At 52.6% G+C, this 24,514-nt stretch overlaps 1 protein-coding gene across 3 annotated transcripts; it reads right to left on the minus strand.

Annotated features, from left to right (window-relative positions):
- Positions 1–8: 8 nt before the first annotated feature.
- On the minus strand, positions 9–24,376 carry TIPARP (TCDD inducible poly(ADP-ribose) polymerase). 3 transcript variants are annotated; one of them, XM_085588070.1, is made up of 6 exons: positions 24,310–24,376; positions 12,759–13,756; positions 4,753–4,921; positions 3,485–3,666; positions 867–1,142; positions 9–689 (listed from the first exon to the last, which is right to left on the minus strand). In XM_085588070.1, exons 2-6 carry the CDS (start codon positions 13,691–13,693, stop codon positions 242–244), a joined length of 2,010 nt encoding a protein of 669 aa, XP_085444196.1. In that variant the 5' UTR covers positions 13,694–13,756; positions 24,310–24,376; the 3' UTR covers positions 9–241. The 3 variants fall into 3 exon arrangements, with proteins under 3 accessions (XP_085444196.1, XP_021396509.3, XP_021396510.3); XM_021540834.4 differs by lacking the exon at positions 24,310–24,376 and adding an exon at positions 15,551–15,752; XM_021540835.4 differs by lacking the exon at positions 24,310–24,376 and adding an exon at positions 14,725–15,276.
- Positions 24,377–24,514: the final 138 nt, after the last annotated feature.

Consider the following 24,514-nt stretch of genomic DNA (forward strand, 5'->3'; position numbering starts at 1 on the left):
CAGACACATTCTGAAACATGAATATTTACTAACATAAATAAACAGTGTTTTATAACAAAAGGCACAGATTTCCAACTATAAACAATGGAAAAAATATGTACAATTTCCACACGGGGAACCGACCAGCAAGTGCACAGTTGGTCACTTCAGCGACCTTCCTTCCAAGTCATCCCACCAGTTAGGAAATGTCCAGATTTTACCCCCGCAGCGGGGAGTCTGCGGCAGGGAGCAGCACGGGCTGTCAGATGGACACGGTGCTGCTGACCTCTTCGTACTGGATGATGAAGTAGGGGTAGCTCTGGTCATCGTTGAAGATGACGAAGATCTGGGGCTCGAAGTAATTGTCCACGCAGGAGTCGTAGAGGTCGCTGGTGACGCTGCCGGGCTCCACGGGCGGCGGCCTCCTCATGGTGTGGTTGCCCACCGTGTACCTGCCCGTCAGCACCTTGGCCAGGAACATGAAGTGCACGCCCTTGGGGGAACGCTTGGAGAAGTTGTGGGAGTAGCTGGCCTTCCTGGCGAAGTAGCTGCCCTGGCCGAACATGGTGGCGTGCTTGCCGCACACCCGCGGGTCGAAGTTGTGCTTGCAGATCCCGTCCACCACGTCCTGCGACGTGCCGTGGAACAGGTGCCGCTCATTCAGGATCCTGTCCAGCCCACACATCTTCTTGGACATGTATTCCTTTTTCCTGCAGGGGAAAATGGGGAGGGAAGGTGAGCGTTGGCTGCAGGTAAGCCAGGGAAAAGCTGTTTTCATCACGGTGTCGCCCTCTGGAAGAGCTCAGCTGTGAGAGGAGATACAAATCTCTCTTTATAAAACTCCTCCTCTAGGAATATACATTATTAAAGAACTGCAACTCTCTTACCTTTTATACTTCTCCCAAAGAAACTGGTTCTGCACTCGCAGGATTTTCAAAATCTTGTATTTGGTCTCTGGCACAGTCTTGTGGAACAGGTTGTAAATGGTTCTATAGCTCTTGTCTTCCTTCAGAACAGGCACTTGGATGAAGTCCTGAGCTGGATCCATTCCAATCCAGGTCTCGGGGTAGAAGCTGGGACAGGTGACAGCAGCTGGGGACAAGTCGTGTGCGGCGGCGGGCTCGGAGCACGGGGAGGGCACGGCAGAGCTGCCACCCAGGGTCCTGGGGATGGACAAAGCTTGTGCTCAGACACCCCCAGCAGCCTCCAGCACCCCCAGCTCATCCCCTGCAGGCTGGAAAGCCTCTGATTGCCACAGAGGTGTCCAAGGCCACGCTGGACAGGGCTTGGAGCACCCTGGGGTAGGGGGAAGTATCTGCCTGTGGCAGGGGGTGGCACTGGGTGGGATTTAAGGCCCCTTCCCCAAACAGGAAGATTCTTACTGGCATTGGCACAGCCAGAGGAGGATTTGCATTTGCAGCTGGTTATTTTCCTGCCCCTGCTCTGGGAATGCTGCCTGGAGAGCAGGCAGGGTGAGGGAGGGAGCTGTGCCCATGGATGCCAGGCAAAAACCCACAAAGGGGAGCAGCAGGACCCTGCTCCTACCCTCTGTGGATCCTCACACTCTGGAAGCTGCTAACTCAGAGAAGTGGCCTTTGTGCTTTACGTCCCCCTGCTCCCACTGAGTGAGCAGCCCTTACTCGGCTGAGTAAATCCTCACTCCCTGGATTCTCCCTCCTGTGCCACGGGGAACATGGGGACCGTGGCACTGCAGGGCCCTGGCTCACACCAGCACAGCTCCTGCAGCTGCAGGAACACGTGGGGCGAGCTCCAAAGTCCACCAAGGAGGATTTTCCCAAAGCATTTCCCCAGGAAAAGCTGCCAACCCTTCAGTGCCGCGGGGCAGGCAGCAGGAGAGAGCCACTGGCTGCTGCCAGGCCCAGGCTGGAGCTGCTCTCCCAGCCCCACAGATGGCCAGAAACCAAAGCAAACCCAAGGAAAAGCATTGGGAGGGGGAAGTTTAGTGGAAAAAGGTCTATTTTTAAATCAACACGTGGAAAGCTGTGACAGCCCTCCCACTTTTCAGGGCAGAAACACTCTCTGAGCGTTCGCTGGCTGTTCCCTCCTGCTCGAGGCCAAGGCCAGGATTCCCTTCATTTGCATGGATTTGACTTCACTCCAAGCTCTTCTCACTGGTTATTAACAGCTGAGCAGAAACCCAGAAATTTGTTCTACAAATTACTATTAAAATAGCAGTCAAATACCAAAGTGGGCATTTGTTTTTAATTTGTTTTTTCTCTTTGATGGGCAAATGGGTAAAAAAAATGTTCCTGTAGGGCCTCATCACTCACACTGGACTGGAAGAGCAAACACAGATTGCCAGTAAGGATTAATGAGGAAGAATCAAATCCAATAAAAATCCTGCAATCCTTTGGTGTAGTTTGTTCAGTTCTTCTGACTGGTGTAAAATATTTATGTTATTTATTCTACAGGGGAAGCCATTAAAAAACTCAACATTTTTCATTCCTATTCAAGGATTCTTTTCCAATTCTAGAAGAGATTTAAGCAGGTGGGAGGTGAGGGAAAGAACAAATCTCAGGTAGCATCATGTGGGAAGTGGAGGCAACACTGACTCCTGAAGGATAGATCCCATAAATATTTCAAATACTCTTGTTCAAGAATCCGTGTTTTTAAGTGAGCTTTACAAGGTCTTTGGATGAATAAAATGAGGATGAAGTTTGGTGCAGAACAGAATCTCAGAGTTTAGTTTGTAGGTGCTCCCACTGACCCAGCACGGGATGGTTTGGGCTGCCAGGACCTCCAACCCCATCCAGTGCCAAGGCAGGGACACCTCCCACGGCCCAGGCTGCTGGAAAATGGACGGGAATTTGGCAAACCTGACATTCCAGAATCTACAAAATCCATTACAGATCTAAACAAGGAGCTCCTCAGACAAACATTCCTTTGGAAAGTGGCAGGAGCTGCCAGCACAACCCAGATTTTGGGTTCTCCTTCCCATTTCCCACCCAACAGTGCCTGCTCCCTTGTCACAGGAACACAACTCCCCCATCAGAACCCACGTGGAGGGCAGTGGGCATGGCCCATTTTTGGGGACACATGGCCCGTTTTTGGGGATACCTCATGAAGGAAGGGCACTGGGAATGGCCCATTTTTGGGGACACATGGCCCATTTTTGGGGATACATGGCCCGTTTTTGGGGATACCTCATGAAGGAAGGGCACTGGGAATGGCCCATTTTTGGGGACACATGGCCCGTTTTTGGGCATACATGGCCCATTTTTGGGGCTACATGGCCCGTTTTCGGGGACCCATGGCCCATTTTTGGGGACACACGGCCCGTTTTCGGGGACACATGGCCCGTTTTTGGGCATACATGGCCCGTTTTTGGGGACCCATGGCCCATTTTTGGGGCTACATGGCCCGTTTTCGGGGACACATGGCCCATTTTTGGGGATACATGGCCCATTTTTGGGGACACATGGCCCATTTTTGGGGACACACGGCCCGTTTTCGGGGACACATGGCCCATTTTTGGGATACCTACTGCAGGAAGGGCATGAGCAGCAGGCAGGAGCGCAGCAGGGGCCTCCTCTTGATCTCCCTGCGGAAGCAGGAGTTCTGCTGGAAGCCGTCCTTGATGTTGAGGATGTACTGGTTGTGCCAGGTGATGAAGCGCACCTCGCGCAGCCCCCGGCAGCTCGCCTCCTCGATCAGCCTCACCACGGGCTGCACGGGGAAAGGGGGGAAAGGGGGGGAAATGGGGGGGAAAACAGGGGGGAAATAAGGGGAAAATGGGGGAAAAATGGGGGGAAAATTGGAGGAGAAACGGGGAAAAACAGGGGAGAAAACAAGAGGGAAATGGGAAGAAAACACAGGGGAAAAATGGGGAAAATTGGTGGGAAATAGAGGGGGAAACAGGGAGGAAAACAGAGGGACAGAGGGAAATCGGAGAAGCAATGGGGGAAAATGGGAGGAAAATGGGGGGAAAACAGAGGGTGAAATAGGGGGGGAAACCAGGGAAATGGGTGAGAAATGGGTGAGAAACAGGGTGAGAAAACGGGAAGAAACAGGAGGGAAATGGGGAAAAACAGGAGGAGAAAATGGAGAGAAATGGGGGGAAAAGACGGGGGAAAAATGGGAAGAAAAGTGGGAAAAAACAGGTAAAAACCAGGGGAAAATAGGAGAGAAAGAGTGGGGAAAACGGGGGGAAAACAAGGAGAAATGGGGGAGAAAGGAGGGGAAAATCACGGGAAAACGGGGAAGGGGAATGCACATGTGAGAAATCACAGGCTCCAAAATTCACATCCTGTCCTACACTGCACAAACCCAGTTCTCCTCGCAGCTCCAACACCCTCACCATGTTCTTTGTGGTATTTCTGCCCAACTCTCTCCAGGCCTTGCACTCAGGAGTTGCAGGGACTGCCTGCACTGATGAGGTTTCACCCCAACCATCAGCTGGGGCAGTGCACGTCCTGCCTCAGCAGAGCTCTGGGAACAGGCAGATCAATTCAAAGCTGCCAAAGTTCGTGGAGACGCCGTTCTGAAGCTGTGCCACTGTCATGAAAGCAAACCAGGCTCCAGAAGGGCTTCCTTGGTACTGCCAGAGCTGGTGTGCTCCCCAGGGGGACAGTGTGGCCTGACCTCACGTCTCTGGTGCTTTCAGGGCATTTCAAGTGGCAGGATCCCAGGAGCACAAGGCAGGCCAGCAGAGCTGTCCCCTCACTGCTGTCTCAGTGCAGCACGGGCTCTAAGGCCAACTGGCCTCCCTGATGGCTGCAGGGGATTCGGTGGGTGCTGCATGGGGGGCTGTACCTCAGAGTACTCTCTCCAGCCAAAGTGGTCCCTGCAGAAGTACTTCCACACGGTGTAGCAGCTGGAGCTGGAGCCGGGGCAGGAGGCTGTGGACAGGCGCCGCATTTGGTCGAACTCTGCACTTTCGTACAGCTTCATAAGGTTCAGATCCACCCAGCACTCCTGGCCCCTGGGGAAAGGGAGGAACACACAATTCTCACCTTTTGTTTGCCATTAAACACATCGTGTTCAGCACAGAGGGGCAAAACCTCAAAGCCAGCAGCTGTCTGAGGTGTAGAATACCGGAATTTGGGTTGGGAGGGAGTCCAAAATCTCATCCAGTGCCACCCCTGGGACACATCCCACTGTCCAGCCTGGCCTTGGGCACTGCCAGGGATCCAGGGGCAGCCCCAGCTGCTCTGGGCACCTGTGCCAGGGCTGCCCACCCTCACAGGAACAATTCCCAATTCCCAATCCCATCCATCCCTGCCCTCTGGCAGTGGGAGCCTTTCCCCTTGTCCTGGCACTAAGTGCCCTTGTTAAAGGTCCCACAGAGACTCGAGAGGTGAGAACAGATTTCTGAAGAATTTCTCCTCACCAGCTCACCAAATAAAGGTTTCTATTTATGAAATTAAGCAGTTCAGTGGAACTGTTTGCACAGAGAGAGTGAGCACGTTGAACTCTTAGAGGAACAGGGCACACAACCCAAATTTGGTGCTGCAGAACAGCACAATTCATAATAAAACTCCACAAGCTCTCAACAGCAGAACGTGACCCCACTAATAAGTTTCATTTTCACTGTTCCAGCATGTAAGAAATAACAGAAGGTGTAAACTTTGCAGGACACTGGACTGAGCAGGTTCCTTGATTAACACCGATAGATTTTTTTCAGCTGGGTGCAGCCAAAATAAGGAAATTTAGGCTCTTCCCTCCATCCTTCTGCAGAAGCGCAGCACGAATCCCTCGAGCTCTTTGCCTTCAGCAGGACAAACACCCTCAGGCATCACATCTGAGCAGAGGAATCAGTCTGGCAGTGCTCTGGAAGTGCTCGGTGGTTTGCAGGGGACGCGTCGCAGTCACCGCAAACAGGTTGAGACAAAGCAGCGAGCAGCAGGGCCCAGCAGGAAATGAAAGCTGCTCCCAGCAGAGCAGCTGCGAGGCTCAGCCCCGAAACTGCTGAGCTGCTCCTCTGACTCGAGCAGCTCCTCCCTGCAGCAGCACAACCTGCTGCCCCCGGCACCCCGGAGAGCCCCAGAGGCACCAGGGGGGTTCTGCAGGGGCTGGGGAGCCACTGCAGAGGCAAGGCAGGCACTGGCACTTCTGGTGGCACCAGGACCTCATCTCCTGCGTGCCCTTGATGGAAGCTGCTCATCTCCCACAGATGAGCCCAGCTTGGGGTGGGGGGCCGAGTGTTTAAACTCCTGTGTGAAAGCAAACGTCACTTAAAGGATATCAACTTCAAAAAGATGATGGAAATCACAGATTTGGTTACATTGGAAAAGCTCCCCCAGAGCATCGAGTCCAACATTCCCCCAGCACTGCCAAGGCCACCGCTGACCCACGTCCCCAAGTGCCACCTCCCCAGGGCTGCCAAACCCCTCCAGGGATGGGGACTCCAGCAGGCAGCCTGGGCCAGGGCTGGGCACCCAACCACGAGTTGAATTTGGCACCACAGGTGCTGGAATGGCAACAGCAGAGCTCAGACAGCAGAGCCAGATGTGCTCCCATGGAAAGGCACAGCAGGAAAGGGCCAGGAACAATCCCCAGGGATGCTCACCAGCAGCTCCTCCAGCTCAGCACTGGCAGTGAAGCAATATGCAGAATAAATCTCTATTTCAGGAGCACCCAGGAAGCAGCACTGGGCTGCCAGGCTGTGCCAGGCACACAGGAACCTCTGCAGCAGGGCAGGAGCACAAACAACCCAGCTGAGCCTGATCTTATCGGTGCCTTCTCAATTCAGAGCCAGGGCAGCACGTGAGTTTCTGATTTTTCTGCATTTTCCCTCTCATCAGGTCACGCTGTGCTCTCTGTGGTGACCCTGGGCCACGTGGGAGGTGACACCTCAGACTGGGAAATGCTGCACACATTTCCCTCTCAGCTTAAAGGGCCCTTCCTCAGAGAGGAACCCAAAAGGAGTGACTTTGCTGCTTTTCCTGTGTTTATTTTTTAAAGGTTTCAAAGTCTGCTTTCCCCTGCCTTTATCGTTGGTGACTGGGGTGCTTGCAAAAGCAATCTTCTGGAATTTTCACAGCCAGGGGGGCCAGCTTGTGAACCTGAAACAACTGCTGACAAACTGGCCCACGTGTGTGTGTGTGTGTACATATACAGCTTAGATGAATGCCTGGCAGGGAGAATAAAAACAGTAATAAAACTGTCCCATGTATGTGTGTGTGTGTGCATATACAGCTTGGATGAATGCCTGGCAGGGAAAATAAAGAGCAAAAATACCAATAAAAGTAACCCCCCCAGCTGTGGAGCAGGAAGTTCTTGAGGCAGGGCTGCTGGAGGAGAGGAGACTGAACCAGAAGTTGTTTGTTCTTCCCAAGAAGCCACTGGTGAACACGAGGTCCTGGGGTGTGGGCATGGGTTAAGTTCTCAAGCTCCACAGCAATGGGGGTGTTGAACATCCCCCTCTGCAGGGATGGCACAGGCACCCTGTTCCTACTCCAGCTGCAGCTCCCGTTTGCAGGGCAGCACAAACAGAGTCCCTGGGCTTGCTGGGCTCTGGGGGCTCTCAGGGGATGTGGAAGTGTTTGGGAGGGGTTGCTTTGTTTTTTTGGTACATCACTAAAAGATGCTCCTGCCAGGGCTGGGACTCGATGACCTTTAAGGGTCCTGTCCAACCTAAACTATTTATGTTTTAGAGGAGCACAAGCACAGCTCTGAGTGGCTGCAGAGCTGCTACAGGCAGGGACCTAAAGCTCACCCAGTGCCACAGGCAGGGGCATCTTCCACTGTGCCAGGCTGCTCCAGCCTGGCCCTGGGCACTGCCAGGGATCCAGGGGCAGCCCCAGCTGCGCTGGGCACCTGTGCCAGGGCCTGCCCACCCTCCCAGCCAGGAATTCCTTTCCAACATCCCACCTATCTCTGCCTTCTGGCAGTGGAAATTCATTCCCCTTGTCCCATCATTCCAGGCTTTTCCTAAAAACGAATGTTCCCTGTCTGGCACACCATCCAAAACCAACTTCCCCCCCAAAAAAAAACCACTCCTGTGTACATGTGCCTACAAGAATCAGATTCCCAATTACTACCAACTCAGGAAGGAACTTCCTGATGGAAGCATTGTCCCAGCCCCCTGGTGTCCCCTGGCACAGCAATCCTGTCCCAGCCCCTGGTGTCCCCTGCCCTGCCTGGGAGCAGCTCCTGGGAGCAGCCCCTGATCCCTGCCCCAGGAGGAGCTGCTCTGTGCCCGGGGCAGGCTGACCCCAGCCCCAGCCAGGTGACAGCCGGTCCCCAGGGTGAGATCTGTTTGTTGACAGGAAACAGGAGCAGGGATGGCAGCGGTGGCTCCTCACAGCTCAGGGCCCCCCCTGCTTTGTGCAGCTAGGAGCCAATTAGTTCCATTTCATATGGAAATGGTGCTGCAAAGTGCAGCAAGAAGGAGCCCACACAGCACAATGCAAACACTTCCAAAATCACTTCCCAGCAGTTTCACGGAGGCTCTGCCTTGCATTCCTGCTGGAAAGGAATGAAAAGCAGCTCCCAGCCTCAGAGGGTATGGCCAAGAACCTCCCCCAAACCCAGGCACAGGGACTCTCAGCTGCTTTCCCATCCTGTTATCACTAACAGATGCCTTATCTCACACACTGCTGTGTGTGGATCACATAGAAAACTTCTGAAATTTAACTGTTTGGTGGGCCAGGGACCTGCAGAGCTCCCCGGACAGCTGCTGCCCCAGAGGCTGTGGCTCTGCCCCACCCCTGGCAGTGCCCAAGGCCAGGCTGGCCAGGGCTGGGAGCAGCCTGGGACAGTGTGAGGTGTCCCTGCCAGGGCAGGGGTGGCACTGGCTGGGCTTGGAGGCCTTTTCCAAGCCAAAGCACTCTGTGATTCCGTGATTCCATCCTGGAATGCCTGCAGCGTGCTCTGCATGATTTTAACACGCCAAGCACATTCTGTCAGCAGCAGAGAAGCAGCCATCCCACACACAGAGGAATGAAGGAAAACCAGTTTCCTGTACATTTTGTTGTGTCCATGCCCCTCCTTCCCAGCCCCTTCTCATGCCCCCTGATAACTGCAGTGGAACACTCTGTGTTCCCAGAGCCACGGGATCACTGTGCCTGGAAAAGCCCTCTGAGAACACCGAGTCCAGCCTCGTCCCACAGCAGCCAGTGCCACGTTCAGTCATGCCCTGGGCACCTCCAGGGATGGGCACTCCCAGCCTCCCTGGCCAGACCCTTCCTGTGCCCGAGCACCCTTTCCCTGGGGAAATTCCTGCTGACAGCCCAGCTGAAGCTCCCCAGGACAGCTGAGTGTCCTCTTGTGCTGTCATCTCCTGCCTTCACCCAAGGAGTGAGCACAGGGACAAGAGCTCCCAGCAGGACACGTCCCACTGCAGAGCCAGCTGCTTTTCCCTCACTGCAGCCATTCCATAAAACTTACCAAAATTATGAGAAAAAAGAAAGAAAAGGGCAAGAAATCAAAGCAACAGCAAGAATCTGCCATGTCAGGCGACCTGGGAGCTCTTTTTGCCAAGAGGAAGAGTGGAACTTTCAGCCAAAGCAGGGGGAACTGATGGGTCAGGAACTGCAGAGTTGTTTTAAACAAATCCTCCTGTAATCTCTAATGCTGCTGCTTGTTTTGAAAAGCAATGTGTGCATGACAGGACAGGTGTGTGTGTGTGTGTGTGTGGGGAAACCTGCTCAGCTCCTCAGCCAAGTATTCCCCCTTAGCAAAGAGCATCTTAAAATATCCCAACGTGGGCATCTCCTGCTGGAAAGCAGCACTTGGCACTGCTCTCTCTGCTGAAAGCTGGAACTCCTCCAGGGCCTCTGCTCACATCTATGAAGGAAACTGAGTGCTTCTAAGTACTTTAACCTGTTGAAGTTGATGTTCCCCCGTTTGTTTAGATAGCTTGGTATGTGGCTCTACGTACTTGGCAGACTCGAGAACACACACACAAAAAAAAAAGTAATTTATGATACTAGTTTGAGGCCAAACTGCAAGAGGTAGCTGAAGGAGTTGCATTACAGAGTAACTAAACAAGGTTTACCACTCCTCTGAGATCACATTCCCTTAGGTGAGAGGCAACAACTTAATGTGTATTTTACATTACTCATCTCAATAACTTATCTCCATCATTACTCATCCCAATAATTAAGAGGAAGGAAGGTTTATATAAATAGCTCCGTGAAGGACACCCTAATTTAGAGCTCATTCCCTAATTGAGCTGATGGCCAGCACTTTCTGGAAGGGCCCAGCTCCCCGGGGCAGCGGCGGTGCCAGGATTATTCCATGCCACCCACCACGCCCGCAGAGCTGTGGGCCAGGGCAGGAGGAAGAGCAGCCTGGCAGAGTGCTGAGCAGGCGTTTCCTGGGCTGCAGGGAGCAGACAGGCCTGCAAAGCTCGTCTGACCACGGGAGATTAATGGCTTTAAGCAATAATGCTGGGACCATGGGATGCTGGCGGGGCACGTTCACAGCCCACGGCTGCCGGGGACACAGCACGGGGACAGTGACCACCTGGGACCTGGGGCTCCCCACACCTGGGCAGGCTCTCCTCAGACAAGGTGAGGCTGCCAAAGAAGAAGCTGCTGATGGTGCACACACTAAAACACTGACCTCCCACCTCAAAACCTGGCTTAAAACCTTGGCAAGCCAAAGTTCCGAGGAGGATCAGACTCAAAAGTTTGAAATCAGAAGCTCTGGTCTTAAATAGGGCTTTACTTCAAAGGTCTCACTGACCCTTAACCAGCAGTGAAGCTCTTCCAAGGTTGGAAGGGATCTCAAAGATCAGCAGATTCCAGCCCTGCCATGGCAGGGACACCTTGCACTGTCCCAGGCTGCTCCAGCCCCAGTGTCCAGCCTGGCCCTGGGCACTGCCAGGGATCCAGGGGCAGCCCCAGCTGCTCTGGGCACCTGTGCCAGGCCTGCCCACCCTCCAGGGAGGAATTTCTCCCCAACATGCAGGGTAAACCTGCAGTCTGGCAGATCCCACTCAGCCCAGCAAGGCCAGGTCTGTGTCCCCAGGCTGAGGGCAGTGTCCCCCCAGCCCACACTGCCCCTGTCCCTGGCACACAGCTGCCACCCTGTCCCTGCTGGGTCAGACAGGCAGAAGTGCCACCAGGCAAGGGAGATGTCACTGTCCAGCAGCTTCCCAGCCTGGGGGTGGCTCAGCCATGACCAAGCAATGTCCTTTGCCATTAATCATCCTTCAGGACACAGAGCTCGTGTGCACTGGTGGATTCGGTGACACAACTTCTAAAAGAAAACCATTTGCTCATTTACACAGAATTCAAAGTTAAATCATTTAATGGGCTTGTCCCTGGCTGTGCCGTTTGGTTTTCAGAAATCATTTCTAACACTTGGGATATAGAAGTTCCTCTGTTGTAAAATACAGCAAATTTTATCTGCTATGCACTTAGAAGATTTTTCAATTTTTATTAGACAGGCGTATTTCTTCAAGACAATTCTATAAAATACAGTTGTTCCCTACTACATATCCTACTCCATTTTCAGTGTGGGGCATCCATATTCTCATATTGCCATCACTAAAAAGGCCCTGGCACAGCTGTGGCTGCCCCTGGATCCCTGGCAGTGCCCAAAGTCAGGTTGGACACTGGGACTTGGAGCACCTGGGGCAGTGGGAGGTGTCCCTGCCATGGCAGGGGTGGCACTGGATGGGCTTTGAGGTCCCTTCCACCCCAAATCAGTTTAAATCTATGACAAAGGTTGGATTCAGTGTCTAATCCAACATCAAATTAAGTGAAAGTAAAGACTAAATCTACTTTAAGCACTAGATTTGGTCTCTGGTGCCAAATGAGAAATCTCAGCTTAATAAATGAAAAGAAAATCTTGAGAAAGCAGGGACAGACCTCCTTCAGGAGCTGAAAGGAAGAAGAGGCAGTGAGCAGAACCCCCAAGGATTCAGGCAAAGGCAGGGTGAAGTTTTCACTCCAGAAATGTCCCTTTGAACTGGAATTCTGCCAGCCTGGCAAACTTCTCCTGTCTTATCTGCCCTGTCACAACGTGCACCACACACTTCCTCCAAAAAAACAAACAAAAAACAAACACTCCACATCAGTCTGCACCCTGCACCAACTGCACCCTGCGAACATCACTCTTCCCCACTGCTCCTCACGCTGGAACCTGCAGGGGAGAAGCTGAACAAGTTTTAGCTCTCAGGGTGCAGGAACCCACACAGGTCACACAACCACATCCACCTAACAGCTGTTGTCTAATTTTAGAAAATGAGTCAATAAACACTGCTCTGTCCAGAGAAAACAATAACTTCAATATCTGCTTTAGCAGGGGGGATGATCAGCATTTCTGATCAGGCTCAGGCTGCTCCCAGGGAATAGCTGAAGCATCCCCATAGCTGAAACACCCCCATTTGCTGCCACGGACACTTCCCAGGGCTCTGCAGAGCTCCCTCTGCTTCGGCTGCTGGGGCTGGAATGATGCAGCCTGTGCTCCCAGTGACACAGAACAACTGCTCTGTCATCCCTGTCCCCAGCGCTGCCAAGGCTTTCATGCTGCCACTTTGTCCAACACAGAGGAAAGACTAATTAGGAACGCCGAGAACAAGCACAGCATTCCACAACAGCCTCTGAATTCCTACCGAGCTGAAGTTTTCTTATTTCACACACTCCAAGTCCTCCAGCTTCAAAGAACACATTCCAGATGCTAAAGAACAATACTACAGGTGTACAAAACTTTTTTTGTCGAGTTAAACTTGTTGGATATGAATCAGGAAACATCATCCCAGGGTTGATAACATACTTGGATATGAGTATCAGGGGAAAAAAAAAAGGCACATCCTGTTCTATTTCTGCACCCTTCCCAGCAAGGGAGTAAATTCAGCTACCTACCGATACTTGACTTTGATCTTGTCATTGTCAGGGTTGCAGTAGAGCCTCTCCAGGTGCTCCTGGGAATCGTTGGTCACACTTTGCCACCTCTGGGTTGCTGTCCTCCTCACCTGCCAGTGGTAGGGTAGCACTGTGTGATGCTTGGGACAGTCACTGCCATAAACACAAGTGCCCTGGAGAAAATCCACACAGATTTCAATCCCGTCCTCCTGGTGGGTGTGATACTGCAGCTGGTTCAAGAGCTCAAACACCAGGTCAAGGGAAGCTTCTTCACTTTTATCCTGGAATATCCCAGCACTGAATTTATTGCCTGGGGTCAAGTTGTATTGCACCGGACAGCTGTTCTCCTGCAGTAAGCCAGATGTGCGGCTTTCCAGAACCTTGTCAGGGAACAAAGGACAAGCTGCACCATCACCAGCACTTGGGTGCAAAGGATGATCCTGGAATGATTCATTGCCATTATCAGCAGCAGTGCCAGGAGTTTCTGGGGAGAAACCTTGCTCTCCTGGCCGCACGTCCTGCTCAGGGTGCCCGGGGGAAGGCCGAGCTCCCGGCAGCTGACCCTGCACATCTGGAGCTGTTGGCATCAGCACAGTCACATTATTTTCCGTCTGGGGGCAAGAGGTACCGAGGTCCAGAGCCTTTTTCACTGCAGGTTCACATAAATCGCCGTGGCCACCACGCTGGCCCCGGGGCACAAAGACCCTGTCCAAGGCCCCGGCTCCCAGCAGGCTGGTGAAGATGGGCCGCAGGGCCCGCAGAGTTTGTGTGTCCAGTCTCTTCTGCCCTTGCTGCTTCTTCTTGAAGCAAGGCTTCACCGGGGGGATCTTTTCAGCCAGCCTCACCTGGGGAGGAAAGTCCTGGGAAGGAGAGCACTTCATGGCTGGGCAGGGAGCCTGGGGCACCACGCACGCCGGCTGCGGCTCGCTGTCCATCGGACACAGACTTTGCTCTCTCCAAATCACTTTCAAATGTCCCACAGCCCCCCAGGAATCAACCTAGGGCAGAAGGGAAAACAAGACAGTTAATCTCTCTAATTGCTCACGGTTGACACGAACAAGATCACCCCTGAGAGAGGATTGGGAGCCAGCAACAGCAAACTCCTCCTCTCGCTGTGACTGCGGGCAGCCCTTAGGCACGTAAAGCATGAAAACAGCTAAACCGGGGCTAATTAATCCCAACCCCACACTGCTCCTCTCCCCGCACACGCAGGCTCTGAGCCACTCCGGCACGCAGTCCCCGAGGGTGGGCAGGAAAGGGGGATGCTCGGCCGCCTCCTCCCTGTCAGGATGCTCAGCACACGCGGCTCGGGCTCGTTCTATCCCACAGGAGAGAACATGGCACGATTCCTGTGCCTCCCTCGCACACGGACCTGAGGAGCATGAGACACGTCCCCCCCCCCGCACCGTTTCCTGAGCAAACCTACACGTTCCCATTCCGATGGCATGCGTCCTCCCCCGTGTCACCTCCCACGGGGAGCCGCGGGACCCACGGCAAACTCGCCCCGTGCCACCCCGTCGGGGCTCTCCGGGAGCCCAGAGCTGCCAGCCGGCCCTGCCCTGTGCCCAGCCTCGCCCCGTGGCACCCGGCGGTGACACAGCGCGCTCCTCTCGCCACGCCGGGCACCAGGAATTAAAACTGGGCAGGGAAGCAAACACAAGGGTGATGGTTACTCAGGAGGCGAGAAAGGCATTACTCGCAAGCTGCAGAATTGTATTATTTTAAAGCACAAATAAGCAGTGTGTCTCGTACGTCACGAAAAGCAAGTGCCTTTTAATCAGGAATGCTGTAATATTTGATTACATTTAATTAAACCCTCTTCAATCTCACATGCAGGCTCAATGCTCAGAGTGGAGCACATTAAGGATTACTTCCTGGATAAATGCATTCCGAGCAGAGTTACTCCCCACTTCAAAACAAAATCCCAAAAAAAACCAGAGAAAATTTGGCAATAATTTCTTACTACCGATGATTTGCTCTGGAAAATTTCTCATTGAACCTCCCGTATATTGGAACATTCATTTATAAGGTTTTTCCATTTCCCTGGGAAACAGCACATCAGAATTGCCAGGAAAAAGAAAAAAAAAAAAAAAAAGTTGTGCCTCTCCAGTTTTCCCATTTTTAGATTAAATTTAAAGCCACTGGTACATCTGTTTGGCAGTTATCCCCAAAGTCGTCGGTGCATCTGTGATTCTTCCACAGACATCAGGCAATTCCTCCGAACCACCAAAGGCACCTCCAGGTAACTCCAAAGGTTTAAAAATCCTCGCCTCCGAAGAGAAGGAGATGTTGCCGTCGTTGCAGCCCAGGTCTCAGTGCCCCGGCCAGGAGCGAGAGGATCCGCCAGGGCTCCAGGACCCCAGCGGCGCCAAGGTGCTGAGCAAGTGACTTCTGATCTCCTCCAGCCGTACCTCCGCTGCTATTTCAACATTCGTATCCCTCACTGGAGCAGCACTGAAGTTTGGCTGCTATTTTTACAGAAGTGCCTCCGTGAGCGGAGCCGGATCCCCCAGCGGCTCTAAAAATAAAGCAGCAGGAAGGAGGAGGCTCGGCTCGGCTCGGCTCGGCTCGGCCGCAGCGGCGCTCCCGCCGCGGTGCTCCCGCAGCCGCCGCTGTCTCGCCGGGGCTCGCTCCCCGGGCGCTCGGCATCGCACGCGAGCCGCTCTCCTCTGCACAGACAGCGCTGCCGGCCTCGGGCACGCTTCAGCAGCAGCAACGGGAGCGGCAGCCCAGACACAGACCCTGAGCACGGCGGAGCTGCCGGGAGGCAGCCCAGCGCAGCGGGGACCTACCGGCGCGGGCTCCCTCGGCGCTGCTCCCGCGTTCTGACCCGAATCCACGGTAACTCCAGAGCGAAACCACTTTTCTGGTGGGGGCGGATGCAACAAACGCGGCGGGCGGGACACCGTGACCGCGGCCGGTGCGGGGTCAGCGCCGCCGTGTCCGCACCGAGGGCCGCGTCCGCCCGCGCATCCCCCCGGCTGGCCCGGCTCCTCCCGCTCGCTCCGCCGCCCGTTTAAATAGCGCTGCCGAGGAGCCGCCGGGGCAGCGCCGGCCGGGGCGGAGCGAGGGCGGCTCCGGCCGCTTCCCCGCCCCGGGGCCGGTCCCCGCCCCGGGGCCGGTCCCCGCCCCGGGGCCGGTCCCCGCCCCGGGGCCGGTCCCCGCCCCGGGGCCGGTCCCCGCCCCGGGGCCGGTCCCCGCCCCGGGGCCGGTCCCCGCCCCGGGGCCGGTCCCCGCCCCGGGGCCGGTCCCCGCCCCGGGGCCGGTCCCCGCCCCGGGGCCGGTCCTCGCCCCGGGGCCGGTCCCCCCGCGGCGCCGGCCGGGCTGCAGCACGCCCCGTGCCCCCCCGCCCCACGCCGGTGTCAGCGGCCAGAACCGAAAGCGCCGCCCGAGGCCGTTCCCAAGAGCGAGAGGCCCCTTCGCGTTTCTTTTATCACGCGCCGAGCGTTTCGGTTCGGGCGGGCTGCGAGGGAGCCGTGTCCCCGGGCACGGGCCGGGAACACGCCGGGAACGAGCCGTGCCAGCCCCAGTCACGCAGCACGGAGAACGCACCGTGATCACGGAAGGCAGGCGCGGCGCCCTGAGCCTCCCCGCGCCGCCGAGCTCGCGGTGCGAGCGGCTCCAGCCGCGCTAATTAATGAGTAAGAGACAAGCAGGGAGCCCGTCCCGGAACAAAGTCACCGTGACTCACTCGGCGCGGCCACAGGCAGCCCCTGGCACGGCGCTGCCCCGGTCGCGGCTGTGCTCCTGCCGGTGACACACTCCGGAAAAGCGAGCGTGGAGCGGAACAGGTTCCCAGAGAGGCCGTGCCTGCCCCAGCCCGGAAAGTGCTCGAGGCCAGGCTGGACCGGGCTTGGAGCTACCTGGTGTCCCTGGCCACGGCAGGGTGGTGGAATGAGATGAGTTGTAAGGTCCCTTCCCAAGCCGTGCTGTGATAAGGCGCTAGAGGCAGCTCTTGTGTGTTTACAGAGTATTTTATAGGTGGGATTGGTTAGGAGCAGTTAGCCTCCTTTGTCCCGGCCGTGCCCGTGCTGTCGCTGTACGTGTGCGGGAGCACGGCCGGTTCGGCTGTCCGTGCCGGCCTGGCATGCTTCCCTGCTGAATCACTGCCTGCCCCGGAGAAAGCCAGCGGGGCACGGCCGCACCTCACACCGACACCAGCCACAGCCGCTGCTTCCGCAGCACTGACGGCCAGGTAAGAGAAATGATAAAGGAGGCAGTAACTGCAGGATGTAACACTGGTGCTGATGGAACACCTATTGTACCATCTGCCCAGAGAGGCTGTGACTGCCCATCCCTGGAAACGCCCAAGGCCAGGTTGGATGGTGCTTGGAGCAACCTGACCTTTGGAAGGTGTCCCTGCCCACTGGATCAAGATGAGCTTGAAGGTCCTTCCATGCCAAAGCACTCTGGGCTTCCACAACTCGTGTTCTTGTTTTCTTTTTAAAGCCCGCCTTTCATTCCTTGCGCTCAGTGACTTTATGAAATTACGCATACAGAAAACAAAGGCAGCTGGAAGGAAACTCGTTTTAAGGTGGCACAAACGGTACAGCACAGTTGGAAAATATTGCACAGCTACATTTATAGTGCAGGTAGGACATGCCATTTTCCCAACAAATTACGGAAATGGAGCTCCATGGAATCAGAACTTTTGGGGTTTCCCACCTTCCACTATCCCAGGCTGCTCCAAGCCCTATCCAACCTGGCTTTGGACTTCCAGGGATGGGGCAGCCACAGCTTCTCTGTGCCACTGCCTCCCCACCCTCACAGGGGAGAACTTTATCCAATCTAAACCTACTCCTTGCCAGTTTGAAACCATTCCCCCTTGTCCTGTCCCTCCATGTCCTTGTAAACAGTCCCTCTCCAATGCAGCTGGAGAGAGAATGACTCCGGAGAGGCTGCGTCAAGGTGGCATCTGTATCTGCAGGAGCTGAAAACAAATTATCATCTATAAATTAATTGAGCTCTTGAGTGTCTGAAGCATCAGACAGAGCCTCCCAGTCTGTCTGGACTGGAGCATTCCCGAGCAGGGTGACTGGGATGTGTCACATCCTTGTTCAGGGAGAAGGAGCTGCTCACACACACTTGTATTTATGTGCCACCACCAGAAGAGAAATTACCACTTTGGAATAGCTCCCTTCACGCATGAGCTATAAATAAGAGGCACATATGGCTGATCTGCACACTGGGGTGGGCACAGCTCCTGCTGCACTGGGGCTGGGAGGATGGAACCAGGCAAAGACAGAGGCTGGAATAACCATCTTTCCCCAAATATATAATTAAAAGAAACAGAGCTCACCAGACCCTCAGACACCCATTTCTGAGGCCACTCCACACAAATATAGAAAGAAACTCTGACCACCGTGAAAGCATGATCTCATCTTTAAATACATGTTTAAATCTTAAGCAAGAGAAAGAAAGCTTTAATTATTTCTTTCAGATGGTAAACGGCCCCAGCTGAATACAGCAATTTACAACTCTGACTTGCAAATACAGGATAATCAGCATGCACACTCGGATTCGCTGATGAAAAGAGGGGAAACATCTGACTTAAATGTTTGTGATAAAACAACAAAGCTCTCAGGCTCCAACACATTTTTTTCTAATGACAAAACTCCTTTTCCACCTCAACTCTTGCACAATGAACATTCTTCACTTCCTAAAACACATCCCAGTACAGGAAAGTTCATTGTCCTTTCTAGTGTTTCACACAAGGCAACAAACAGCAGCGTGCAGACAACTAACAAAGGGATCATAGAATGGTTTGGGTGACAAACACCTTAAATCTCACCTCATTCTCACCCCTCCTTGGGCAGGGACCTCCCACTGTCCCCGGCTGCTCCAAGTCCCAAAGTCCAGCCTGGCCTTGGGCACTGCCCGGGATCCAGGGGCAGCCCCAGCTGCTCTGGGAATTCCATCCCAGCCCGTCCTGCCCCCTGGCACTGGGTGCCATTCCCTGTGTCCCGTGTCCAGGCCTTGTCCCCTGCCCCTCTCCAGCTCTCCTGGAGCCCCTTCAGGCTCTGAGCTCTCCCTGGAGTTTTCCCTTCTCCAGGGGAACATTCCCAGCTCTCCCAGCCTGGCTCCAGAGGGGCTCCAGCCCCTGGGGTATCTCCTCGGCCTCCTCTGGACTCTCTCCAGCAGCTCCACATCCTCCTGATGTTGTTCCCCAGGTCTGGGGGCAGCTCTGCAGGTGGGGTCCCACCTGAGTGGGGAAGAATTTCCCCTCCTCTGCTGCCCACACTGGGGCTCAGCCCAGGGCACGGGGCAGGGGAGGTTCTGGGCCAGGTCGGGTCATGTGGAGATCCCAAATCTTCTCCAGAGGGCAGCTCCCAGTGTGCTTATCCATCCGGATGCTTGATGGCAAATGCTAATAATCCCCTGCAAACACCACCCCAAGCTCTACCCTTTGCCAGGCAGCCAGGGTGGGTGAGCACCCAGGGAAAGCAAAGGCCGACGATGCAGACATGTATTAAAAGTTACCCGGAGGGACAAGGGAACCTGTGCTGTGCTGGCTGTGCCTCTGTGGCATCTGGGGAAACGATGCCAGCCAGGTTTCCCTGACGGGAAGGAAGGGCAGGAGGGCAGCAGAGGTTCATTGACAGCCGTGCTCATGAAGCCTTGGCTGGGCTGACACCTACTGGGCTCCACCTGCTGCCGTCGGTCCTCGAGGCAGGGACGGCAGAAATGTCAGTCTAAACACGTCAAGATGAAATTCTCTATTCATTAAATTCATTTCTTAGTGAATTTCTATTCATTCATTTCATTCATTCTACTCATCTCCAGACCTTATCTGTTTATACATGATAATCTAGAGCAGGTCAATGGAAGAAGGTGGTGCTAGTCTTTAAAATAAAAATATTCTTGTTGGTTACATGTTCACTATGTGTTGGGGATGTTTTAGTAAACCTCATATTTTTCTTTTTTGCACTGCTCAAAAGAAAAGTCCCAGAACTAAAGTGGTTCCAATTAATCAATGAAATCTTTTGAATTCAGACCCAACTTTTACATTTGCAGCTGGCAGTAACAAAATAATTTCCTTGGTCTCAAATTCTCCCTCTTTTAACATCTCATACTAGTAATTAAAAGTTTTGAAAGCACAGCATGCTGTTTCTCCTACTGAATATCAAGTCTAGTGAAAACAGCACTTACCAGGGAAAATATAATGTATTATACATGAGTATAACCACACCTCTGGTTATTTCACTGTCAAATAATCTTATCTCAGGAAGTGATTTAGGATAGATGAATTTGGACAGGGAACACATGCTTCCAAGGTGGGCCCTTTGCCTGGCAATGTGTCAGGAGTTAATCATTTTGCAGAGGTACTTCAGTGCTGCAGACAGAGGAATGGACCCTGACCCTTGGCCAGCTCTGTGCTTTCAGGACGTCAGCACAGCAGCACCCTGCAGCCAGAGCTGGGTCACTCCTGAGCTCCCGACTGTCTCACGGAACACGAAACCATTTGGCACAGAACATTTTTTCTCTTTCTGTTCTATCACTCACCCTCAGCTCAGCAGTTTCTCCAGAACTCAGCCTTCTAGGTGGAGTCTCCTTCTGCAGCTGGACCAGTCTGAGGGGGAAATTAATGATGCTTCCAAACTAAAACAATAATATTTTTAAAAATCCCTACAGTTTATTTTTGAAATGCATATAGTGAGCATTTGCAGGGAATCAGGGATAGACTGAGACCAGGTAACATGGGACACCAAAAAGTGCCAGACTGGAGGGACACTCTGGGACATTGAACTGATTTGCTGAAGCACCCATCCGATTTGGAAGTTGATGTAAATACACAAATTAATACATGAAATTAGTGAAAATCTGCCCACAGTGGGGACAGGCTCATCTAGTTTAGATGGGATTTTGTAGAACTGCTGCACCCTCTCGTGGAAGTCTCTTAAATCCGTGTAAACCCTGGAAATTTATTCAAGGCCAAAGCAACACTTGGCAATCCTTAACAAACACAAACTGATTCATAAAACACCACTGAACTTTTGTGACTTTTAAAGGATAACGATGATTCTGGAACACTTCCCAGGTGGATCCTGCCACCAGGTGAGCAGTAACATGTGGATGGCACTGTTTTAGTCCTTCTCCTTTAGGCCAACTCCTTTTTGAACTAAACAAAATGGGAATGTTCCTTTACAATGCAGTGTTGACCAACTGAAAGCAAAATAGTTCCTAAAATCACCAGCTAGCTCTACCTAGCACACAGACAGGTCACTGTCTACAGTCAAATAATGTAATTAACACTCCTGTTACTAACAGGTAATTTACTATCTACATGCAAATAAAGTCAATTCTTCAACCAAAAATTCAATCAAATTAACAAAAGCATGTCTGGAAGGTAACAGCACTGGCCTGTTTTACATCTGAAAACCAGCTAAGAGCTGCTCCTGGAGATGCTGAAGGTGTGAATGAAGATCTCTGTAGATAACCCTGGAAAAGGTCAATCCTTACAAGAGAAAAGGGAGAGGCCTTGTAAATTTGAATTCCTCCCAGGCTCTGCCCAACTCAAACAGCAAGGAGGGAAACAGGAGTGTAAACAGCTTAAACCGAGAATAACATAACCAAATGGACAAAATTAATGCTAAATTCAACAACACATTTGTCTTGTAAGATGCAGAAACCGAAGAACCAAATCTGAGGCTCAGGGAGCAGCTGGGTGGGCCCAGGCTGCAGAACACCTAAATAAAACCAGTCCTAGGATGATGCAGGAACAGCCAAATGCCTGCTCTGCTCAGCAGCTGTTCTTGGAAACAGCCTGAAGCGCTGTGAGTAGGAGATGCTCTGCTCTGCAAAGGAGAATCTGGATTTGGACATTTCTTTCCACAAGAATTCTGTGTGGGAGCACACTAGAAATGCTTTATTCCTGGGATTCATCCATCTGTGTGTTGCTGGATCCAGCATTCCTGAAGGGTACAGGATACTGCCTTGCTGCATTCATTCTGTTCATGGCTTCTGTCTTTCCCATTTCCTAAGGTATTTAAAATTAGGAAAAATAATTGGTAGAATGTTTTCTAACCAGGCTCAGGTTGAGCCATGATTGGTCAGCTGGATAACACAAATTTTCTGTGGATGCACGAATCCCCAGCTGTTCCAGGAGATGAAGCAGTCAGTAACACCCCCTTCTATTCCCTCAGCCAAACAAGCCTCACGTGGCACTTCAGTTTTAGCTCATCCTTCTTACTTTGGGTATGAGCACTGTAGGAGCAGTCAGCACAGGGATGGTCAACTCTTCTGACAGCACACACGGGCTAAAATAAAATGTTCTGTGGCCCGGGCCCAGCTGCTTGCCAGGCTGCAGGCTGCAGGAGTGGGGAAGCCCAGAGGAGACACAGGTGGGAAGTGGCAGCAGCAGCCTGAGCCCTCCATCCCACACTGCTGAGGGACGGGCACAGCCGGGGGTGGGTGCCAGGATGACACATGCCAGGCTCAGAAATGCCATCTGCCTGCTCCCTCCCACTGAACTGCACTGGGATCATCCCACTGCACCTCAGCTCACACAGCCCCACTGTGGGCCCATGGAGAGCCACTGCTCAAGGACACAGCTGCTGTCCCACGTGGAAACGACTGCTTGATTGCCCTTATGCTGTGCTTATTTCCAAACAGTGCCTCTGACACTGCTTTTCAAAAGTGGCCAGTCCAAACTGTTCCCAGAATAAATGCTGAGCAAGGCTGAATCTATTCCTAGACATGATTTCATTCATGTGGTCCACAAGCACAAGAACCTTAAAAATGCTAAAGAAGGAAACTGGAGCAGATGAGACCATTTCAAGACATCAAAAATGGGTCGCATATGCTACAAGCTGAGCTGCCTTCACCGACAGCAAATGCCACAGAAATCCAGCAATTCCCAGCTTTTAGAAATGATTGGCACCTCTTTTGGGGGCTACATTCCAGTGGAAAGTGTCCCTGCCCATGGCAGGGCTTGGAACAATATGAGCTTTAAGGTCCCCTCCAACACGAATCATTCTGGGATTCTAAACCACATGGAGGGACTGATTTGTCTGGAAAGTAACCCAGCCAGATTATGGCTCCACTTTTAAACCTCAGACACCACAGAATGTTTCAGGGAAAGCACAGCACACAGGAGAACTGGAAAGCCTCTCACTCACCCAGTTCTCACACACAAGAAGCTGCTCAGCTCATGAGTGTCATGCTCATCCAAAGGAGGTTTTCCTTTGTATTTAAACAATTCCCATCAACTGATCCCAAACTCAGCACATTAATCCCTTCTTGCATCATAAATTGCAGTAATCTGACACAAAGGTGCTTTGAGTCTATACACACATAAGTGGCAGCAATAAAATAAACAAAGCAAATCCTGCCAGGAAATGTCACTGCCCTCATTTAAAATTTTCAGCTTAGTCCACTTTGTAAGTCTGGAGAAAAAGTGAGAGCAGTGAAGACAATCCATGGATTTTCAGAATACTTATAATTTCTGCTGTGCTTCAGAAGAAATTTGGTAAGAAACTAATTGCTAAGTTGCAAAGACAACAGCATTCATTTTCCTATTAGCAAGAGAGCTTTTGCTTTTGGGTCACAGAGCCATTGTTCCTCTGACCTTGATGCCTCACGCTTCCAACAGTTTCTGAATGAGGATTTAGCCAAGATGCAAATTTAGGCACTTAAACAAAACTTGGAATTGTTTTATTTATTGTCAGATAAATAAAGTGGTGGCCCTGTTTATTTTTGGGGAAGCATCTGTGACACTCAGGGTATGAAGCTCTCACTGTACACAGAGTTCTGCCTGAAGCCACAGTTCGCCAGTGGCAGGGGCTTTAAAAAAGCAAAGTGCTCATTTGTTTTTTCAAGAAAATCTTTCATCATTCCATTGCCTAAATCAATGTCCTATTTCATCCTAATGGGGAGACAGATGGTCACTGGGCAGATTTCATTCCAAAATGACAGCATCCTTCCCATGTAAGCCAAACCAAGAACAAAAAGACTCAATACATCCCACCACAACACAAAACGGATTTACCCAGATGAGAGGAAGGAAGAAGTCTGGGCAAGGGCAGAGATAATGACTAATCTAAATCTTGAAACCATCCTAAAGTTAATTTTCCACACAGTTTCCAACTACTTTATACAACTCTAAGCATGCTCTTTAATAAAAATATTCACATGATTGGCAGCATTGATTAATTACTGATGTTTTCTACTAGAACCACAGAGTGGTTTGGGTTGGGAGGGACCTTAAAGCTCATCCAGTTCCACCCCACAGCCATGGGCAGGGACACTGTGGGTTTAAGCTGTTTTACAAAGAAACCAACCCTGACCTCCACTCTTGCTGCAGAACACACTTTTGGGGATGCCACCTAAGAGGCAAACTGCCTTTCCCACCTGTGGAACCAGGGACTGCTGAAAGCACTTCAGGGGAGGCTCATCCCTGGCAGTATCCACGGCCAGGCAGGGCTGGATGGAGCTTTGAAGCCCCTTCCAGCCCGAGGCATTCCATGATTCCGTGCTGAGGGGAGGGCTGGCTCCCAGCTGGGGAGCTGCACACCGGCCCTCTGTGCTCAGGTGTGGCCACAGTGGTACTCACAGGTATTCCTGCTGCTCCTCGGAGCTCCTGTGCTTCATCTGACAGGCTGGTGCCTCCTCAAAGCCAGCCTGGGCATCCCTGCTGGAGACAGATTTCCAAGCCTGAAGGAAGGGCTGGCTGGCAGAGGTGTAACTCCCATAGCTGCCTGCAGATAATAGGACATCAACAGACCCCCTTAGCACACTGCATCAACACACTGAATCTG

This window comes from Lonchura striata, chromosome 9 (genome assembly GCF_050655825.1).
Source record: "Lonchura striata isolate lonStrDom1 chromosome 9, ASM5065582v1, whole genome shotgun sequence".
Lineage (NCBI taxonomy): Eukaryota > Metazoa > Chordata > Aves > Passeriformes > Estrildidae > Lonchura > Lonchura striata.